Source organism: Narcine bancroftii, chromosome 1 (assembly GCF_036971445.1).
Source record: "Narcine bancroftii isolate sNarBan1 chromosome 1, sNarBan1.hap1, whole genome shotgun sequence".
Classification (NCBI taxonomy): Eukaryota; Metazoa; Chordata; class Chondrichthyes; order Torpediniformes; family Narcinidae; genus Narcine; species Narcine bancroftii.
Window position 1 is genome coordinate 123,606,689 of NC_091469.1, and position 20,391 is coordinate 123,627,079.

General features: G+C 40.4%; 1 protein-coding gene across 2 annotated transcripts in view; it reads right to left on the bottom strand.

Moving 5' to 3' along the window:
* Nucleotides 1–20,391, bottom strand: part of wdr41 (WD repeat domain 41) — a 72,356-nt gene that overhangs the window by 39,604 nt on the left and 12,361 nt on the right. For both annotated transcript variants that reach the window (XM_069938073.1, XM_069938064.1), the window contains exons 4-7: nt 16,232–16,280; nt 10,245–10,376; nt 6,726–6,788; nt 414–525 (exon numbers count right to left, since the gene is read on the bottom strand). In XM_069938073.1, the coding sequence (XP_069794174.1) occupies nt 414–525; nt 6,726–6,788; nt 10,245–10,376; nt 16,232–16,280 (356 nt within the window). The remainder of the gene's footprint in view (nt 1–413; nt 526–6,725; nt 6,789–10,244; nt 10,377–16,231; nt 16,281–20,391) is intronic.

A 20,391-nucleotide genomic window follows, 5' to 3' on the forward strand; every position in this document is an offset into this window, starting at 1 on the left:
AAACCGCATTTCTCCCCTCTTCCCAAGACTCCTTTTCAAGACCCCTTCTTTCTCTTTTCAGTACAGCTGTCTATTTATCCCCTCCTTTGAGGGGGTAGGCATAATGGTCCTAAGGTAGGACAGACAACAGATACTATTTTCTTTTTAAACACCTTCCTTGAAGTGAAAAATAAAGAACTGTGCCTAATCGAAAAAAACTAAACAACAATATTTGGTTGGAAATACAAATATTCCCAGTAATCCTCAAATGAACAGTTTTTGATTTAAATTTATTTATTGATCATTGGCTCTAATTTTATACCAATTTTCCAACTGGCTCTACTTAAAAAAAAGTTTATTTAAAGAATATGTTGAAAGGAGTGAAATATAGTATTAAAAAATGTATGAACCAATGAAATTTTGAAATGCAATACCTGCATCTTTAAAACAACTTGTTTCGCACAGCAATTCTGCATGATAGTTCCAAACACATATTTTGTCTGCTCCAGAAAGCCATACACCAAGCCTTTCAATAACCATCAAGCACTGTCAAAAACAAATAGTTTGCAAGAACAATGAATTTTGGACACATTATGGAAGGATCCATTGAATGTTAATCATTATCACATAAACCCCATAGATATTTTGATATGTATATCTGATGCAAAACATTGAGCACACAAGTCCACATATTGGATAGGGATTGAACAAGATACTCAGTAACATTCTGCAAGTTATCTTTGAATTTATAATAACTTAAAAATAGATGCAATAACTATATTACTCAGATTATTAAAACTGAGGAACTGCTTCTTCCCACAGAACGCCCAAAGGAACTGCTCACACCAACCATCCGACACTCTCATATGCTTGGAATACCATCTATTTATTTGTATAGATTAATTACTTTTCCTGCATATGTATTGTTTGTCTGTATGTGTTATGTGCCCAGAGGACCCCAAAATCCAGCAGCAATAGAAATCCACCAAGAATTAAACAAAGGTTACTTTTAATTATCTTTAAACATGAAAACAGGAACAAACTTTAACTTTTTACTATTAACTTAACCTCCCTAAGCAAACGTGCATGTAATGTGTGTGTAAGTTCAGAATAGTTCTTTGATTCACAGTCCAATCTCACTCCTCCACATTCACTGGTGTCAGGCAATTCTTATACAGTGCACAGAATTTAACACTTATGAATCTTCACCAGGCTTTGGTGCTTGAAAGGTAAATGGTTATCAGGAAGGTTTTTGTGGGTTTTCAGAGAGATTTGTTGCTCGTTGGACACCCACAACTGATTCCTTCCGATCAGCCACTTCAGTGTTTTGCCGAAGAAACTTGCCCCATCAGGGTTTTCCAGATGATAACCTCTTTCTTGCAGGTTACCACAGAGTTCCTTTTTTTCTTCCCTTATTTCAAGTGAAACGTTATACTGCCAGTCATCTCCTCTTGTGTGGACCACAAGGGCTTTGACCAGGCTGAACTAAGAACTCACAACCCGTCTTCAAACTGGGGTTTTTCCACCAGTTTGCCAGCTTGTCCTGTTCTAGTCCCAGCTGCTGCTGAACGGTAGAACTGAATTCTCTCTCTCCATCTCTGAGAAAACTACATGACCCTCTGAGAGCAGCAACCTGCAACACTGGACCTAATCTTCTGAGTTCGTTCATCTGTTGCTTTCGAAAACAATAATCCATTACTCCACAGCATGTCCAATTAACATCTACTTGTGAAGTCTCTATAGGCATTCTTCAAAGCTTTTGCAAAGGCACTCGGAGCCTGGACTGTCTGGCTTGAGCTGAGCTCTGACATTTTAAATGAGATCTGTTTTAAAGTGTTTGGATCTGTGTGACATAACTAAAAACCCCACAATTTATCTCCTTTTAAAACATATCTATATATAATATAAAATACAACATAATCCATCACAGTTATGTCTAGTTGTATATCTGCTATTTTTTTGCACCGAGGACACAGCTGTGGAGAGACTGAGTGATAACAACTAGTACAGATTGGTTACTTTGGAGAGGAGAAGGAACATTTGTTGCTTTTTCCACGGACACAGATGGCGAGAGAGTCATGTGAGTGGTACACTGAAGAAAACAGCATTTATTATTGACCAGAGGCCACCTCATTCAACACAGAGCAGGAATGACTCTGTGTGATAATGGATAATCCAGCTGATTCTCCCTGACAGGGGAATCATTGAACCACTGTGACCAAAGGAAAGGTCACTTTGATTGACCCATATTGTGATATTGGAAGCATCGTGGAAGTCACTCATTTCGTTTTCCCCATGCAAGGAAAAGGAGAGTTGTGACAACTGTTCGTATGAAAGGATATTTTCCTTGGAAGAAACTTAATGAGGACTCACAAGTGTTCAGCAGATGTAATTACTTCTGTGCATCAGTTTAAAAGCCTAAATTTCGACATGGAATGACTTTCCAGAATTGTGCCTAGCTGTAATGGTTTGGGTATCACACACACCCATTTGGGGTTGATTTGACTAATATGTTACATTATTAGTAGTGTTTTAAAAGAAAAATAACATTGCCCTGTTGAATTTCTATTGCTGCTGATCTGCAATGTGACAACATCTTAGAAATAGGGAGATGCAGTATTGTAATCAGTTGGCTCCTATCCAATAATTTCCTCAATAAGACTGTCTATGCATTTATTCAAAGTTAAATAAATAAATGGGGAGGGTAAGGAAGGGAGGGAAGGGAGGGGGGGAAAAAGGGGAGAAAATGACACTGTATGTATTCAAGAGTCAGTATGGTTCATAGTGTGAAAATTTTTTAAAAAAATTTTTAAAAAAAGACTGTCTGTGCTGATGGGAAAATATTGGTCAAATAAAAAGTTGCTGGAAGAATTCAATGAGTCGGGCAGCATCTGCTGAGAGAAATGGAAAGCCAATGTTTCAGGTTGAGGCCCTTCATAGAGATTAATCAAAAAGGTTTCTTTGTTCACTCTTAATTCCATATAGCTGATTTTGCAAACTTAAGTACTTTAACACTTTAAGATTGCAGATCCTTTTACTAGCTGTTCAAGTTATTCAATCCAGGCCAACACTGAAAAACTGCCATTACTTTCATGCTCACATCATCTGCAGTTTCTTGTGTCTCTAGATATTTTCTAAACAAAAGGAAGGTTTAAAATGCATCATCTTGCATGATTTACACAAATGCTTCCAATTCCACAGTGTAATAGGTGACAAAATTACAATGCCAAAATTATTCCTTTAATGCGACTGTTTTGTCCAACCTCCAATTCCTGATAAAAATATTCCCTGATCTTTTCCACTGGAGACAATTGAGTAGCACAAAAACCAGCCTTTGATTCACCAGAACCACTTCAACATTTTTACCCATCTACACCAACACATTTCTCTCCACTAGGTCCAAATCCTTCTATGCATTCCTAGGGGCCTCAGCTTTACCCATCTTTCTCTTGATTACATTGAACAGCCTTTGTTTTCCTCCCCTTTCCATCTTCCACAGTGACCACTCTCTCCATGACTACCTGGTCTGCTCCACCTTCTCTAATCACCCATGTCTGACCCCTGGTATTTTGCCCTACCACTGCAAAAGGTTAAAAAAAAAACCTTATTTCTACATCTCTGCCTTCAACACCATCCTGTGATCTAAAAAAGCTCTTCCAAAGAGATGCAGATTCACTGCACCTTCTTCAGTCTTATCTATTGCATTCAATGCTCCTGATGTGACATAACTAGTACCAAAAACAAAGACTGAGTGCACTCTATCCACAATGACCATCCCCTACTCCTGTTGGCACACCATTTCAACTCCCCTTCCCATTCCCAAACTGGCCAGTCCATTCTCTGCTATCTCCATTTCCAGGGTGAAGCCTAACACAAAGTAGAAGAATACCAACGCATATTCCATGCAAATAGTGCTCAACACAATGTATTAAAATGGAATTTTCTAATTTCTGGTAACCGACAACTTTTGTGTTTTTTCTTTCTCTCCCTCTCATTCGCCTTCCCTGGACCACCTTAGATCCTTCTATTTTTGTTCCCTTTCCAATATACACATCCTGTCCCACCACCCCATTGGTCATTTTCACCCCACTTCTACTTCCATGCACACACATCACCCACCAGGTCCCCTTCGCTTCGAGATCCATTTGACCTTCATCTCTATCTTATTGCTTTCCATGATCATCTTCCTTATCAGAATGCAGCCCTTATAGCCTTTTATGTTCCCATATCACCTTCTGGACTCACCACCTTAAGGTTGAAGCACCCCCACCACCATCCCCAGTAATTTCATCTGTCTTTTTCTCCGCAAGACTGTTTCCATCAATTACCCACCTGCCTCCACCTCCCAACAAGCCCTCCCCGTCTCAGAGCCATCTGCCCATAATCCCACCTACTGCCCCATCTCCCGCTGCCTTTAGGCCAGCTATCTTCCTTCTCTTTTTTCAGACTTGATGAAGGGTCTCAACCTGAAACTTTGATAATTCCTTCCCTTCAACCTCTCAGCTGCTTGACCTGCCAAATTCCTCCATTATGGACAGCAATGCCTTTTAATAGGTATTAAAAGAGATGATGAATGCACATTCACCAGGATGTTCAATATTCCAGGTTCAAAAGAATAGGCCAAAAGGGAAATAAGGTAGATATTACTCTTAATCAAGGAAGAAATGAGAAGGGTGTGAAGTCATGATGTGGATGGTGAATAAAAATGCAAAATCAGTTTCTCCTAAAACAGGTTGCATCTGTATTCTTTGAGAGGTAGTTTTATTGAAACATACAAGATCCAAAGGGAGCATCCAAGGGTAGATATTGAGAAGTTTTCACTAGTGGGAGAATGGGCTGGTGCAAAAGAAATTTCCACAAGCAGAGGATATAGGATCCCAAAAATTGTCTACTGCAGAGGGTTGTGGAGACTCAATCATTTAAAGTGAATGTGGATGTTGATAAGTTTTTGACAGATTGGGAAATGGGGAATTGTGGAACCAATTTAAAAAGAATTGAGACCTGGGATCAATGGTAGGGCCATCTTCAGGGGCATGGTCTAATCCTATTTTCTAGTGTTCTTGTGTGTTATGCCTCAGAGCTTCTGAGGTCATCGGCGCTGCTGATTCACATTCATGAGTTGTTTCACACCTTCTGTTATTACCTACTTGATTCTTCCAAAAAAATTAGCTACCTTCTTGGCATGAATTTATCATGTAATTCTGAGAACCAGGAGGCACATTTTGTTTGAATTATGTCCTACATCTTTGTGAACACATCTTCAGCAGACCCTCAGAATAATTTACCTCCAGTCAGGTTTTATGGGGGGTTCTACAATGGCTAATGAAGAGAAGCCAAGGGGTGGATGAATGGATTTGTTTGAGTTGATGAACTCCTTCTGCTGCTTATGTAGGGCTTCTGTGCTTTCAATGAATGGACTCTCGATTCTCTATTATTTCAAATGCTCCTTCTCCCTTTTGAGTGGTCATGAGGAGGAGATTACAATGAGGCTAATGCAATGTTGTATTTCATCCAGGAAGCTGAGTAATAGCCTCTAATATTTTTTTCTGTCCACCTGGTAACTTCTCTTGTCACAGCTTGGAATAGCATTTCTGTTTCAGGAGTCCATTTCCTAGCATGTAAACAACAGTTGCCTACTCAAAGGGGCTAATCCAGCAGAGCTGACCAAGCCTTAATGCTTGAATATTAGCCTGGAGAGGATGTGTATGTTGATTCACTTATCCTTTCAGTCAACTTGGATGATTTTGCAGAAACAACATTTATGTTATTTTTCTAGACTTGATGCGTAGGTAGTTCAGGTCAGAGAAGGACATTGGAGAAAAGGAATAATAGCTTCCAAGTTTCAGACCAGGTCTGATGTCATGATCTTCAGCTACCTTCATCATCAATTCACCAAATATCTATGCTAGCAACTCAAACAATGATGCCTGCCTGACTGGGGTATGCATGTAGTCCATACTTCCAAGGTGTTGTGTAAACAAAGCAGTTTATAGAGGGTCTTGAATACAAATCAGTAACATCTTGGAGCTCGGCCTCTGAGCACATACAAATACGTGGCTTCAAAATAGTTCAGCCAAATTACTGAGACAGAACCATAGAACACCACACAGAAACAGGCGCCTTTGACCCCTTTAATCTGTGCTGAACCATTTTTTTTGTTCCCTAGTCCCACTGACCTGCACCCAGTCCGTAGCCCTCCATGTCTCTCCCATCCATGCACCTCTCCAAATTCTTCTTAAATGTTAAAATTGAGCCTGCATTCATCACCTCAGCTGGCAACTTGTTCATACTCCCACCACTCTCCGACGAAGAAGTGCCCTCTCATATTTCCCCTAAACTTTTCCCCTTTCATTTTTAACCCATGTCCTCTGGTTTGTATCTCACCTACCCTCAGTGGAAAAAGCACTCAGCATATGTTAAATAGTTTCCATTCACATGTACTACACTCATTAAGTTGGAGTAAATAAGAAACATAAGCAGAAGTTGAACTGGAGTACATGTATGATTTAAGTGTAAGTTTATCTGAAACATGAAAAAAATGTGAAGGGACAGGAGTGATACCAAACAAATTCTTGATAGAGCAAGATTTACATGACAGTCACGTGGCAGTGAATGAAACAAGTTTAAAAAGCTTGAAATCTTGAACTTTTCTTAAACAATTGAATATTTTTTAATCAATTATGATTTAATAAATAGTAAATGGTGGAACTTTATGACCATCAACACAAATCCGGTAAAGTGTTTACCTTAACAGAAGACTGAAATTCTGCCAACAAATGGATTTGGCTACCAGTGTCTAGATCCCAGATCTGGCTACATCAATAAAGGAAAATCCATTTGGCATTAATTTTGAAATCATCTTTTCCAATAATAAGAAAATAAACGTTGAAACTCTCATCTTAGAGGCCCATTTTGTTTCCTTCAGCCTTCAACAGCAAACTTGCCAATTGGAATCCCAAAAATGCCAATGGAAAAGCAATTTGTTACTTAGCAAAGTCTTTTAGCACAAAAGTAAAGATTATAGGCTATCGTTTCAGTCAATCAAATAATATTATGCTAATACAAGACGAGTCAACACCAGAACTTTTGGGGTCAATAGAATTTGTATTAATGTTCATAGCAAACAGACCATTAAAGAATGTCAAGAGATTTCAAATAGACTATTTTTGAGATCTTTTAAATACTGAAGGAATAGGTTCAGCAAGCCACGCACACAACTTCATTTGTGAAGTGTGTTGCTCACAATTAATAGTAGAGGATTAAAAGCAGCCAGGGAATTATCCCAAATTTATTCAAAACAATGCAGAAGGTAAACAACTCAGGTCATCTAATGTACACTTATGTCACCCAACCAAAGCAAACAATTGTTATATGACCCATGATCTTGGCTCTGGGTGAAAAAGACTAATCTTTTCACTGCACAAATGTGCTGGAGAAACTCAGCAGGTCACGCTTCATTTATAGAAGGTAAAGGGTAACCAACATTTCAGGTAGGACAAAGGCCCAGAACCAAAATTTTAGATACCCTTTACTTCATATGGATGCTGCTGGGGTTCTCCAGTACATTTGTGTGTTGCACTTGACCATTTCATCTGCAGATTTTCTCTTATTCTTTTTCACTACCTCAGCAAAATTTCCAACTCCACATCAACCTGTTTCTCCTATATGCAAAGCCTTCACTGTCCAATGCTTAGTAATATCAGATTATTGTTGGGTACATGAACTTACACAACTACAATTAGTATTTAAATACATGAGTTCTATTAATAACAAAAATGAGGTGATGGAAAGTTTTGATCTGAAATATTAACTCCTTTCTGCAGCTATTACCTGACTGACTGAGCATTTTCAAAACCTTCTACTTTTATTTCAGACGCAGTAGTCTGATGGAGATGATAGGATGGGAACTCTGATGTACTAGGATCTGTCATAGACACGTTACTTCTATTGGGCCAAAAGCACTAGATAACCAATTGATTATTATTGATACAGGGATACCTTGTATAACATGGTTTTGAGCAGCACAGGTTTTGATAAAACGCGGTTTACAATTTTAATACAGGTACACGATCCTTTATCCTAACAGGATAAAATCTGGAAAGCTCCAAAATCTGGCAATTGGGGAGAGAGACGGCAGTGCGAGTTGAGCAGGTGAGGGGAGGGAGGAGACCGGCAGCACGAGTAGAGGGGGGGGAGGGAGGAGACCGGCAGCACGAGTAGAGGGGGGGGAGGGAGGAGACCGGCAGCACGAGTAGAGGGGGGGGGAGGGAGGAGACCGGTAGCACGAGTAGAGGGGGGGGAGGGAGGAGACCGGCAGCACGAGTGGGGGGTGGAGACCGGCAGCACGAGTGGGGGGTGGAGACCGGCAGCACGAGTGGGGGGGAGGAGGGAGGAGACAGGCAGCACGTGGGGGGGGGGGGGGAGAGAGGGAGGAGACCGGCAGCACGAGTGGAGGGGGGAGGGAGGAGACCGGTAGCACGAGGAGGGGGGGGAGGAGACCAGCAGCACGAGTGGAGGGGGGAGGGAGGAGACCGGTAGCACAAGGAGGGGGGGAGGGAGGAGACCGGCAGCACGAGTCAGGCAGGAGAGGGGTGGGAAACTGGTAGCGCAAGTCGGGCAGGAGGCGAGAGACAGCAGTGTGACTGGAAGGGGGTGGAGGTGGATACGGAAGTACAATTCGGGTGGGTTTAAAGCTGGCATTCCAAAATCCGGAAAAATCCAAAATTCGGAAAACATTGTCCCCCAAGGGTTCCAGATTGTGTGCCTGTTTAGTAATAACCAAAATTTTCTTAATATTGCGTTACCAACAGTGGTGCAATAATTTAACGCGTCAGCAACAATTCTCGCCGCTTGGCTGCATTCATTCAACTCCATTATTGCTTCACTTGTTTTAGTATCACTCTATAGACTGAGTGGGAAGGCCATGGCTGCTCGATAAATTTTAGTTGAGTTGTAAAAAAAGTGCACCCTTACAAACAATATGAGTGGAAAAAGGAAATGCGATGTAGATGATACACATAATAAATGTAAATCGCTAACACTGGAAATTATTAAGCATTACGAAAACGGTGCATTATCTGCTAAAATATGAGACAAAGACATGAATGAATTCTGTTCGAACTCTAATCAAGAATAAGGATAAAATTAAAGAACATGGAAATGGCAACAGCATTTTATATGACTAAAGTGATTGTCAGACTTATGTAAATGTACAATGTAAAATATTGAACACCTTTTAATGATCTGGATTGAAGATTGCAACCAGAAAAGAACTGAAAATTTGTACAGCAATATTTGGAGGGAATTTTTATAAAAGCAAAATCACAGTCAAGATCCATTATAATTTCTTCATAAAAGTGAACACTTTCTTCGATACTTGCGATTCTACAAGTGTTGATAGTGATACAGCTGAAAGTTTTCCAACTGAATTAAAAGTGATTGACCAAGGAGGCTATGAAGATCAGCACATTTTTAATGTTGACGAAACCAGATTACTTTGGAAAAAGATGCCATCGTGCACATTTTTTTAAGACGAAAAAGAAAAATCTCAACTAAAGAAGTGCACACTACATCAGACAAATATTTTCTTAAATAAACAATGTTCACTCATTGCCAAATGAAGATCTTTGTCATTTTCCAGTTTTAAATATTTTATGCACACGTTTGTATAAAAGTTCTAACTAAAAGAATATATAATTATAGGTATTTGTACATTGCAATAATGTTTTGAACAGTGAGGTTTTCCACAACACTGAACTTTTTTGGAACATATTAACCATGTTATACAAGGTATACCTGACTTTCTGAATGCCCAATTATGTGATCAAGACACAGATTTTGACTCAGTCGAATTCTATTTGCCGAATAACTTTATCTATTTTCTAACACTAAACCACCAAAGTTCACTTGCCTCCGCTCGTTTCAAACATTAACATTTAAAATGCATTTCTTCAATTCTTGCAAACCAGGTTTGTGCCCTTGAAATATTTCAAACTGCCATCCACCTTGTGTTACTACAAAGTTCAGATATCTAAAATATCTTACCCCTCGATGCAATATGCTTGGTCTTTTTGAATTTGTAAACTTTAAGTGATATCATAGAAACCAAATTGAACACCAAATAATATGACTGAAATATAGGTGTCAACAAGATAATGAAATATCACAAATGTGAACATGGCTGAGAGTACAGATAGACAGAATTGAAATCTCCCATTAAACTAAATGAACAACTGAATATCTTACAGCTCATGTTTAAAGGATACAATAACTGTCCTATCAGAAGAAGCAGTAAGAAGATGACAACTTTCTGACTGTAAATGATATGTCGATGGAATGACAGCAATTCCTGTGATCGGTCTCAAATGGCCTCGTAACTCGTGAAGTCTCTCTCCAGTCTGCATAAACAAGATATAGTCTTGGTTTGAAAATTTAATTTGTAAAACATGATTATCATTTGAACAAACGTAAGGATATTGAAACAAGAAAAAATAAATTAAAACTGCTTTAAAACAAAACTGCAAACAGTAATCACAAGTAGAAGTTTACCCTGACTACTCCAATAAATACATATCGATCAAGTGCTTAATCTTTCTGAAAACTGGAAATTTTGGTTTTAAATAATATTGATAAGTCTGTTGGGGTTTACCACTAGCTTTCAGTCTTTTTCTAGCTTTAATGTAAAAGAAATTTCATTTCTTAAATCAAGATGACCATTTACCTCAACAAAATAGAACATAGAATAATACAGCACAAGAACTGGCCCTTCAGCCCACCTGGACAGGTTGCATCTGAACTGGAGGAGGAACCAATATCCTGGCTGACAGGTTTGCTAGAGCTGTTGGGGAGGGTTTAAATTAGTTTGGCAGGAGAGTTTGTGAGGAAGGACAGGCAGTGAAGGAAGCATAAATGTAGGCAGTTGGAGGGCTTGAAATGCATTTATTTCATTGCAAGAAGCATTAGGAATAAACGAGATAACTTAAAGCATAGATATGTACGTTGAATTACAATGTTCTGGCCGTAAGGACATAGTTTCCTGATGCAGGTACTGGGGTCTAGAAGTTGGAAAAGGGATAGGATGGAAGGTAAAAGAGATGGGGGGGGGGGTATCACTACAAATCAGGGAGAGAATTACAACTGCAGAAAGGGAGGACGCTGTGGAAGGATTGTCTACTGAGTCAGTGTGGATGGAAGTCAGAAACAGGAAGGGAGCAATAACTGTATTGGGAGTAGTCCATAGGCCCCCAAATAGCCCTTGATTCACTGAGTAGACAAGTAAGCAGATTTGTGAATGGTGCAGAAATAACTGCGATCTTGTTAAGGAAAACTTCAACTTCCAAATATTGACTGGCCCCTCATTACCACAAGAGAGATAGATGGGGAAGAATTTGTCAGGTGTGTCCAAAAAGGTTTCCTGACACAGTATGTGGGCAAGCCGACTAGAGGAGAGGCTGTAATGAACCTTGTCAGGTGGCAGACTTCTCTGTGGGGGAGTATTTTGGTGTAAGTGGCCACAATCCCTGATCATTAGATTTGCTATAACAAGGATAGTAGTAGACAAAATGGTAGTGTTTAATTGAGAAAGAGCTAACTACTATGGGATTAGGCATGAACTAGGGAGAGTAAATTGGGAACAGATGTTATCAGGGGGAAAAACTTAACAGAAGTAATGAGGAGAATATTTGGGGACCACTTGCATGGGGTTCTGGATAGGTGTGCCCCACTGACACAGGGAAAAGATGGTAGGATAAGGGAAGCATGGATGAGAAGAAGTGAGAGAGCTAGTTAAGAAGAAGAAAGAAGCATACAGAAGCTTTAGAAAGCAGGACAGAAAGAGCTCATGAGAATTGTATTATAGCCAGGGAGGAATGCAAGAAAGGACAGCAGCTAGAAGCGGGCACAAGACCTTTGCAAGCAGGATTAAGGTAAATCCAAAGGTTTCTATGCATATGTGAAGAACAAAAGGATGACAAGAGTGAAGGTGGGGCTGCTTTACGATGTGCCTGGAGGCAGAGGAAGTCTTAATACTTTGTTTCAGTGTTCACAGAGAGAAGGACCTGGGTCAATATAAAACAAGCTTACTTGCCGGAGCATGTTGAGGTTAAGAGGAAGTGCTGGATCTTCTTAAAAATATTAGGAATGATAAGTCCCAGGGACCAGGCAAGATATAAACCAGATTACAACAGGAAGTAAGGCAAGAGGCTGCTGGGGCTTTGGCAATGATCTTAGCACCCTCTCTGTTCAGGAGTTTTGGAGAATGGCAAACAGTTCCCTTGTTTAAAAAACATAATATGGAGAATCCTGGGAATTTATAGATCAACTTAATGCTATGTCAATGGTGGGCAAACTTTGGGCGAGGATTCACAAGCATTTAGAGAAGTATAGTTTTCTCAGGAATAGTCAGCTTTGTGAGGGTTAGGTCATGCATTATGAGCCAAATATAGCTTGTTGAGGAAATAACAAAAATTGATGAAGTAGATATGGTGTATATGGATTTTAGTAAGGATTTTAACAAGGTCCCCTATGGTACTTATTCAGAAAGTATGGATCCATTGGTGTGTGAATTCAGAATTGGCTTGGCAGCAGATATCAGAGGGTAGTAGTAGATGGAACATATTCTGTGCGGAGGTCAGTGAATAGTGGAGTTCCGCAGGCACCTGTTCTGAGACCCCTACTCATTGTGATTTTTATAAATGTGGATAGTGTAGATGGTTGATACAGGTTACAACAGGATATAGACAGGATGCAAAGTGACAGATGGAGTTCAATGTGGATAAATGTGAAGGCAGAATACATGGTTAATGGCAGGATTCTTAACAATGTTGAAGAACAGAGGGACTTTGGAGTCCAAATCCATAAATCGTTCAAGGTTTCCGCGCAGCTTGATAGGGTAGCCAAGAAGACATAGTATGCTGCCCTTCATTAGTCAGGGGATTGAGTTCAAGAGTCGTGAATTAATGTGGCAGCTCTACAAAACTCTGGTTAGACCACACTTGGAATTTTGTGTTCAGTTCTGGTTGCCTCATTACAGGAAAGATATGGAAGTTATGGAGAGGGTACAGAGGAGATTTACCAGATGTTGCCTGGATTGAAGAACACGTTTTATGAGGCAAGGTTAACAGAACTAAGGCATTTCTCTTTGGAATAAAGGGGGATGAGGTCTACAAGATTCTGAGAGGCCAAACACTGTGGGGGACACTTTTTGAATTATTTTTATAACCTTTGATTTGTTATTAAGGTAGAAATGTTAACTAATGAGGTAATTTATTACTCTGATAAGAATTTTGTCATTTTTTGGACAAATAGCTTCTTTCTTGGTAGTGGGTTTAGATTTTCCTTTTATATATATAAAATAAAATACTAATATTAATTCAATATAATCTGTTTGATTAAAATGTAGAGCACCTTGGATGAAATTATATGATTTCAGTGTAACGTATCTTTTTGAATTTTAACATATATCCATATGTACTTTGTATTTTTGGATGTGAAATTTCAATGTTAATAAAAATATTGAAAAAGAAAGATTATGAGAGGCATAGATAGGGCAGACAGCCAGCACCTTTGTTCCCAGGTGAGAATAGCAAACACCAGAGGACATCTGTACAAAGCGAAGGGAAGAAAGTTTAGGGAGATGTCATGGAAAGTTGTTTAAAATTACACAGAAGGTAGTGGGTGCCTGGAATGCATTGCCAGGATTAAGGAGGAGGCTGTACAATAGGAACATTTAAGACTCTTAAACAAGCTACGAGGTAGGGAAGGTTTAGTTTGTTGAGTAGGCTTATATAGGTCAGCACAATGTTGCGGGCTAAAGAGCTTGTCCTGTGGAACATGATGCTCAAATCAAACTAAAAATATGCTGCATGCAACTGATAGGTATTCCTCCATCAACTTCATATTTGTATATCTATCCAGAAGCCTCTTAAATGCTACTGTTGGATCTGCCTCCACCACTACTCCTGGCAGCCCATTCATGGCACCCACCATTGTAAAAAAAAAACATACCTTCTAAACCAGGCAACATCCTGGTAAACTTCTTCTGTAACCTTTTCAAACTCCTCATCCTTCCTGTAATAGAGCAAGCAAAATAGTACAGTATTCCAAGTGCCTCCTAACCAAACTTTTACATAGCCATGATATGATTTCCTTAGTTTTGTACTCAATGTCACACCCAGTGAATATAAGCAGGTCATACACAACTCTAATAACAGCTGCCCCAGTTTACTTTCTCTAGCTCCCATCTATCATATAGTGATTTGCTCTCACCCAGTTTTGTACTTTCTACAAGATCCAAGCTTATCCTTGTCAATAACTGTCTTGTAACTTAAGAGTTATCACTATTCCCAAAATGTTCCCGCACTGAAATTCCAATCATATGGCCAAGCCCATTTACCAATACAAAGTCCAGTATGGCCTCCTTCCTGGTCAGGCTATGTAAATATGGTTTTTGCAATTTGCATGTTCCTCCATCTCCCAGTGGCTATTGGGAGCCTTACAATGAAGCCCTGTCAGTGATTGCATCTTATTTAGTTTGTTATCTCTACCCACAATTCCTCAGTAGTCGAGCCCACCATCATGCCCTCTGAGTGCAGCTGTGACACTCTTCCTGATACTTACACTTTTTTAACCTCTTTCTCCATCATGGGTAAAACAACAAAACCCAAGAACAATGAGCTACCAATCCACTTCTTTTTGCAGCCTCATCTCCATACCAACCATAACATCACAATTCCAAGTACAGATCCAGGCTCTAAATTCATCTGCCCTATCCACAATACTTACATTCAAATAAAAACATTTCAGCCCATCAGTCTCACTTTGATCATTTTACTATACCTTCCATATTTCCTTCCAGGTTTGCTTGCCCTCGGATCTGCCATCTCCTAAACTACTCCATTTATTGCCCTGCTGCTCAGGTTCCTACCTACACTGCCACTCTGGTTTTAATCCTTCCAAGTAGCACCTCCTCACAAGGATATTGGTCCCCAACCAGTTCCGGTGTACAAAATTATGATGGGAAAAGATGGAGAAAATGCAATTAGGCCCCCACCCCACCCATTCCCCATCCCCACATTGAAGTTAGGTGAGATACAAACCGAGGACATGGATTATGGATGAAGGGGAAAAGTTTAAGGGGAACATTTGGGGGAATTTCGTCACACATATTTGGGAGTGTGGAATGAGCTGTCAGCATAAGTGGTGAATGCGGACTCAATTTTAATATTTAAGAAAAATCTGGACTGGTACATGGATGAGAGGAGTTTGGAGGCATGTGGGGTGGGTGCAGGTTAGTGTGAGCTTAGGCAGAATTAATAGTTCAGCACAGATTAAAATGGCCTATTTTCTGTTCTATAATGTTCTACGGTTCTATCCTGGAATTTCTCTTGCAGCCACATTAATCTGTGCCTGCCATTATCTCTCTACCTGATTTCCCCCTTCTCTGCTGAGCCTCAGAGCCGAACTGGTGCTAGTGACCTGGCTGCTGTTGCTACTACCCTCTGATAGGTCATAAAATAATTAAATGTATAGGTGTTATTCCACAGACAAAGCATCTGTTTCTGCACCATACAACTATCAGAAAAATAAAACAAACAACAAAAAAATTGCGCTTAACCTGATTTAAAACATATTCGTCTCTTTAGCATAACCAAATGTCAAGTAATAGGTGAAACACACCACCTTCTGGACATCTGCTGAATTGTGAGCTGCCTTCACCAATGTTTGGTATTAAGATTTATTTTAAACTTATGAAAAACTTCGACAATTTACAACTAAAAATATTATATTCTTCATATTTCCTTGTATCGTGATTTAAATTTGAAAGTACATACTGGTAACTGAGCAATATGGGATAGTGGAGTTTATATTTAAAAAAATTGTACACCAAATGCTTTCTTGCTCATCTCTTGAAAACAATGCCATCTTACCAGAACATTGTATTCAGATCAAATTCATCCAGCTATGTACGGATCCAATGCCCATTACCAATTTGCATCAAAAATGAACTCACATATGGCAATAAGCCAATCATTTCAATCAGTGTCCATACATTTCACAGCTCAATGTACACCAATTAGGAACTTTTTAAAGAAGTACTGGATTTGATTTCAAAACCAATCAACAGAAATGTTGGCTGTGACAATTTAGTACAAGATTACAATTTTTATGGCTCAGTTAGTTTGGCTAAGTCCATTTTAATTGCAAAACCACAATAAAATCATACATTTCACAAAACTACTTTGCAAATATTTACCTGAACATTCCACAAAAACACAACCCCATCATCCCCTGCTGAGGCAAACCTGCATTAATTAAAAAAAAACAGAAATTTGATAAAATTATTACAACTGCTAACCATTCCTTTCTTACAGCCATTTTTCCTATAAAGTTCTTTGTCAAAAACTTAAGGCCAAGGTAATTCACTACAAATGGCATCTGAATGATGAATATTAAACTGAGTCCAAAATTCAGGAAAGCAAATGACATGTAAGCTTCTCCACTACCCAAGAGTTAAAAATTAAAAGTCATATTTAGAGAACCTCACCAATGTCAAGAAGAGATCACACATAAATGACATGAAGCAGATGGATATTCAGCAGAGATCAAACTCTGGAGGAACTCAGTGGGTCAGGCAACATCTGTTGAGGCAAAAGGATGCTCAATCTTTTGGATCAAGGCCTACAACAGGACAGAGTACATATTGGAGAGATAGCTAGTATAAAAATGTGAGAGGGAGGGTTGAGGCAGGAACTGGAAAGAGGAACATTAAATCACTTGAGGTGGGAGGCAATGGGTCAACGCAGGAAGGGGAGGAGTGGAATTTTGAGAAAGCAGCTGGTGAGTAATACATAGACAGACAATGAGAGAGTTTAAAAAAAAAGGGCAGTATGAAAACCACTGTTCTAGACAAAACAGAAAAGGAGTTCCCTTGGTCCTCATCTTTTGCATCTAGGAACATGGAACAGATTGGGGTAAGGAAGGTTGGAAATCAATATACAGAGGAACAAGAGGCTAGAATCTGTTAAGCTGGGTAGATGATTATGGAACCAAATAAGAAGGGATGATGGGCAAATAGATCAGTATGGGGGAGGGGACAGGAAATCCAGAAGGCAAAGTGGTATATTAGGCAGATAGGACCAGGGCAAAAGGAAAAGAACAAAACTGATGGTGGGAAGTGCAAGAACCAGGATTTATCAGAAAGAAATAAAGCACAAGGTGTGTAGGTTACCCGAAATTGAAAAATTCAATGCTGGTACTGCACCATTGGGCTAGCGACTACACAGACGGTATACAAGGTGCTGCTCCTCTTGATTTGTGTTTGGCTTCATCCTGGCAATGGAATTAGAAAACGGAGAGGTTGGTGTGGGAATGGGAAAGGGAACTGAAATGACAAGCAGAGCGCAGATGCTCCACAAAACAGTCACCTCATCGACACCTGGCCTCACTAATGTAGAGGAGACCACCTAGTGTTGTAGACTAGGTTGGGGGATATGCATGCAAATTTTTGCCAGGCCTGGAAAGGCCATTTAGGTCTAAGGACATAAGTGAAGGAGGAGGTGTAGAGACAACTGCTATACCTCCTGCAGTTGTAGAGAAATGTACAGGGGAAAGAGATGGAGGATTGAACCAATGAGTCAGAAAGTGAATGGTCCCTGTATAAAAGGACAGGGAGGAGAAAATCTGACTGATGATGGAATCCCATGGAAACTTGCAAAAATAGTTTGAGGTAGGAAGGGTTTGGCATTTTTTTGGTACGAATATATAGGTCAGCATAACATCGAGGTCGGAAGGGCCTGTTCTGTGTTGTAATGCTCTCTGTACTGAATGAAGGATAATGTACTAGATGCAAAAGATGAGGACCAAGGGAACTCCTTTTCTGTTTTGTCTAGGACAGTGGTTTTCATACTGCCCTCCCCTCAAACTCACATTCCACCTTAAGCAATCCCTATGCCATAAGTGCACTGTGATTGGTAAAGGATTGCTCAAAAGGTGCCATGTGAGTGGAAATTAAAAAGTTTGAAAACCACAGTTTTAATTGTCCTTAGTTGACTCATTATGTGCACAGTTTCAAAACTCTAAAGGAAATGGGCCAATGACAATTTTTCTCAAGCAAAATATATCAGTAACAATTGGGTCTACAGCAGTGGTTCTCAACCTTCCCTTCCCACTCACATACCATCTTAAGCAATCCCTTACTAATCACAGAGCACTTATGCCATAGGGATTGCTTAAGGTGGAATGTTGGTTGTGGGGGAGGGGGAGAGGGCAGTTTGAAAACCACTGGCCTAGGGCGAGGGGAGGGAAAAGGAAAAGAGAAGGCTGAGAAAGGGAGAAATTCCAAGCAAGAGTTTCAACAACTGGTTGAAGGAAAGTCACATTTCCTGAAAAAAATGCATGCATTTCAAATGCCATGGAATGGAAAGCCTCATCTTAAGAACATTATGTGGCAGATAGAGGTACAGTAAGGAAGACAACTTTTCAAGAGACCAAGTAGGAGGAGGTGTGGTCAAAATAGCTGTGAGAAACAGTGGCTTATAGTAAAGGTCAGTAAATAGTTCATCACCTGAGATGCAGACAGAAAGAATCAGAAAAGGGAGTGAGGTAGGTGGCGCAGTTAGGGTCGCATAGCAGTTAGCACAACTCTATCACAGAACCAACGACCCAGGTTCGAATCTGGTGCTAATAGTAAGGAGTTTGTATGTTCTCCTGTGTCTGTGTGTTTCCTCCAGGTGTTCAGGTTTCCTTGCACCCTTCAAAACATTCGAGAGTTGTAGGTAATTGGGTATTTTTGGCGACATGGGCTAACGCGCTGGTAGAGCCTGTTACCATGCTAAACGTCTAAATTTAAACATCTGCATTATGCCTGCAATGAATGTCTTGAGCTCCCATTTAAATTCCCTTTCATATTCTCATACTGACCTGTCTGTCTTTCACCTCTCTACTGCCATAAGGCCAAATGCAAATTACAGAAACAGTACCTCATTGTACCTGCGTAGTCTACAACTCAATGACGTGAACAATGAATTTTCCAATTTCAGGAAACCCACAACCTTCTGCTCTTTTCCATCTTCTGATCCACCACATTCTCTCACCCCTCTTTTGCAACCTTTCAGTCCCCAGTCACTCAATTTTGTTCCCTTCCTCACTTGGTTCTATTTGCCCATTACCACACAATTTATCTACTGGGTCTCCTTTCCCCTCCCCCAATTGATTCTATCTGCCTATCATCCCTCCATTATCTGGCTCCATTCATCACTCTCCTTACTTATTAGAGTCTAGTATCTGCAGCCTCTTATCCTTCCTTGCACATCATATTCCTGCCTCTGCTTCCTGGCTCCATTTGATCTTTTTTCTTCTCTCTACAACTAACTGTTGTCTCCCTACACACCCTCCTAGTACTATTTACCCATCACCTCCCTCTTTACCCCGCCTCATTCCTCCACACACATTGTCCTGTTCCAGGATCTCAACCTGAAACATTCTTCTGCCCCCAAAGATGCTGTCTGATCCACTGAATTCCTCCACCAGTGTTTTATATTCCAGATTACAGCACTTGCTGATATTTATCATCTCTGATTGTGAAACACAACGGTCACAAACAGGTGGGGGCTTAAATTTCCAATGGTTCAATAATCTACATTTTAAATTACAGTGAAAAATTGGCAATACATTTTTTGATCAACGTTAAGTATTTCCTTTTAAGATATGGTGCTTAAGATTCAAAATTCAATTTATTATCATCGTAATAAAACAGTGCCATATTACATGAAATCTCTTTTTGCCTGCTGCAAGGCAGATTCACCACTGGCAGGAGTTGCCCAAGCACCTCTTGCTATCAGACTTATGGGAAGGGGGAGGGAGAGCAAAAGAGGACCGTCCCCACCCTAGTCAATGAGGGTCCGTAGATTCACCTCCAGCACTTCCACAGCCACACAGAGTCCAGTCCAAACCATGGGCAACCAAGCTCCAGATCCGAACCTCCGACAGAATTCAGGTACCCCCTTGCATTACCATTCCAATACCTGGTACCCCTTCAATTCAAGCCAGTATCCAGCAGTCTGCAGCCCCCCTGACAGCAGTTTCCAGCAGCCCACAGGTTGCTCACCTCGAGTCATCCGCAGCCCGCCACATGCACTGGTCCCTCAGCCGCAGAGCCCCCTCACTGGTCGCCATCCCTCCACTTCTATCTCTCAGACTGCGGTGGGGATCTTCCTGTCCTCTGGTGCCCTGCTCCAGTCCTCCACTTTCCTGGAGTCTGCAGCCCTTCGTGGCTGCTGCAGATTAATAAGTGCGGGATCTCAACTAAAACCCCCGTTGGCTCCCTCAACAATCCATTCAAAGCCCGTAGAGAGCTGAAGGCAGTCGACTGGGCAGCTGGACCCCGCAGGAGTGCGGCATCTCCACTCCCTCGCT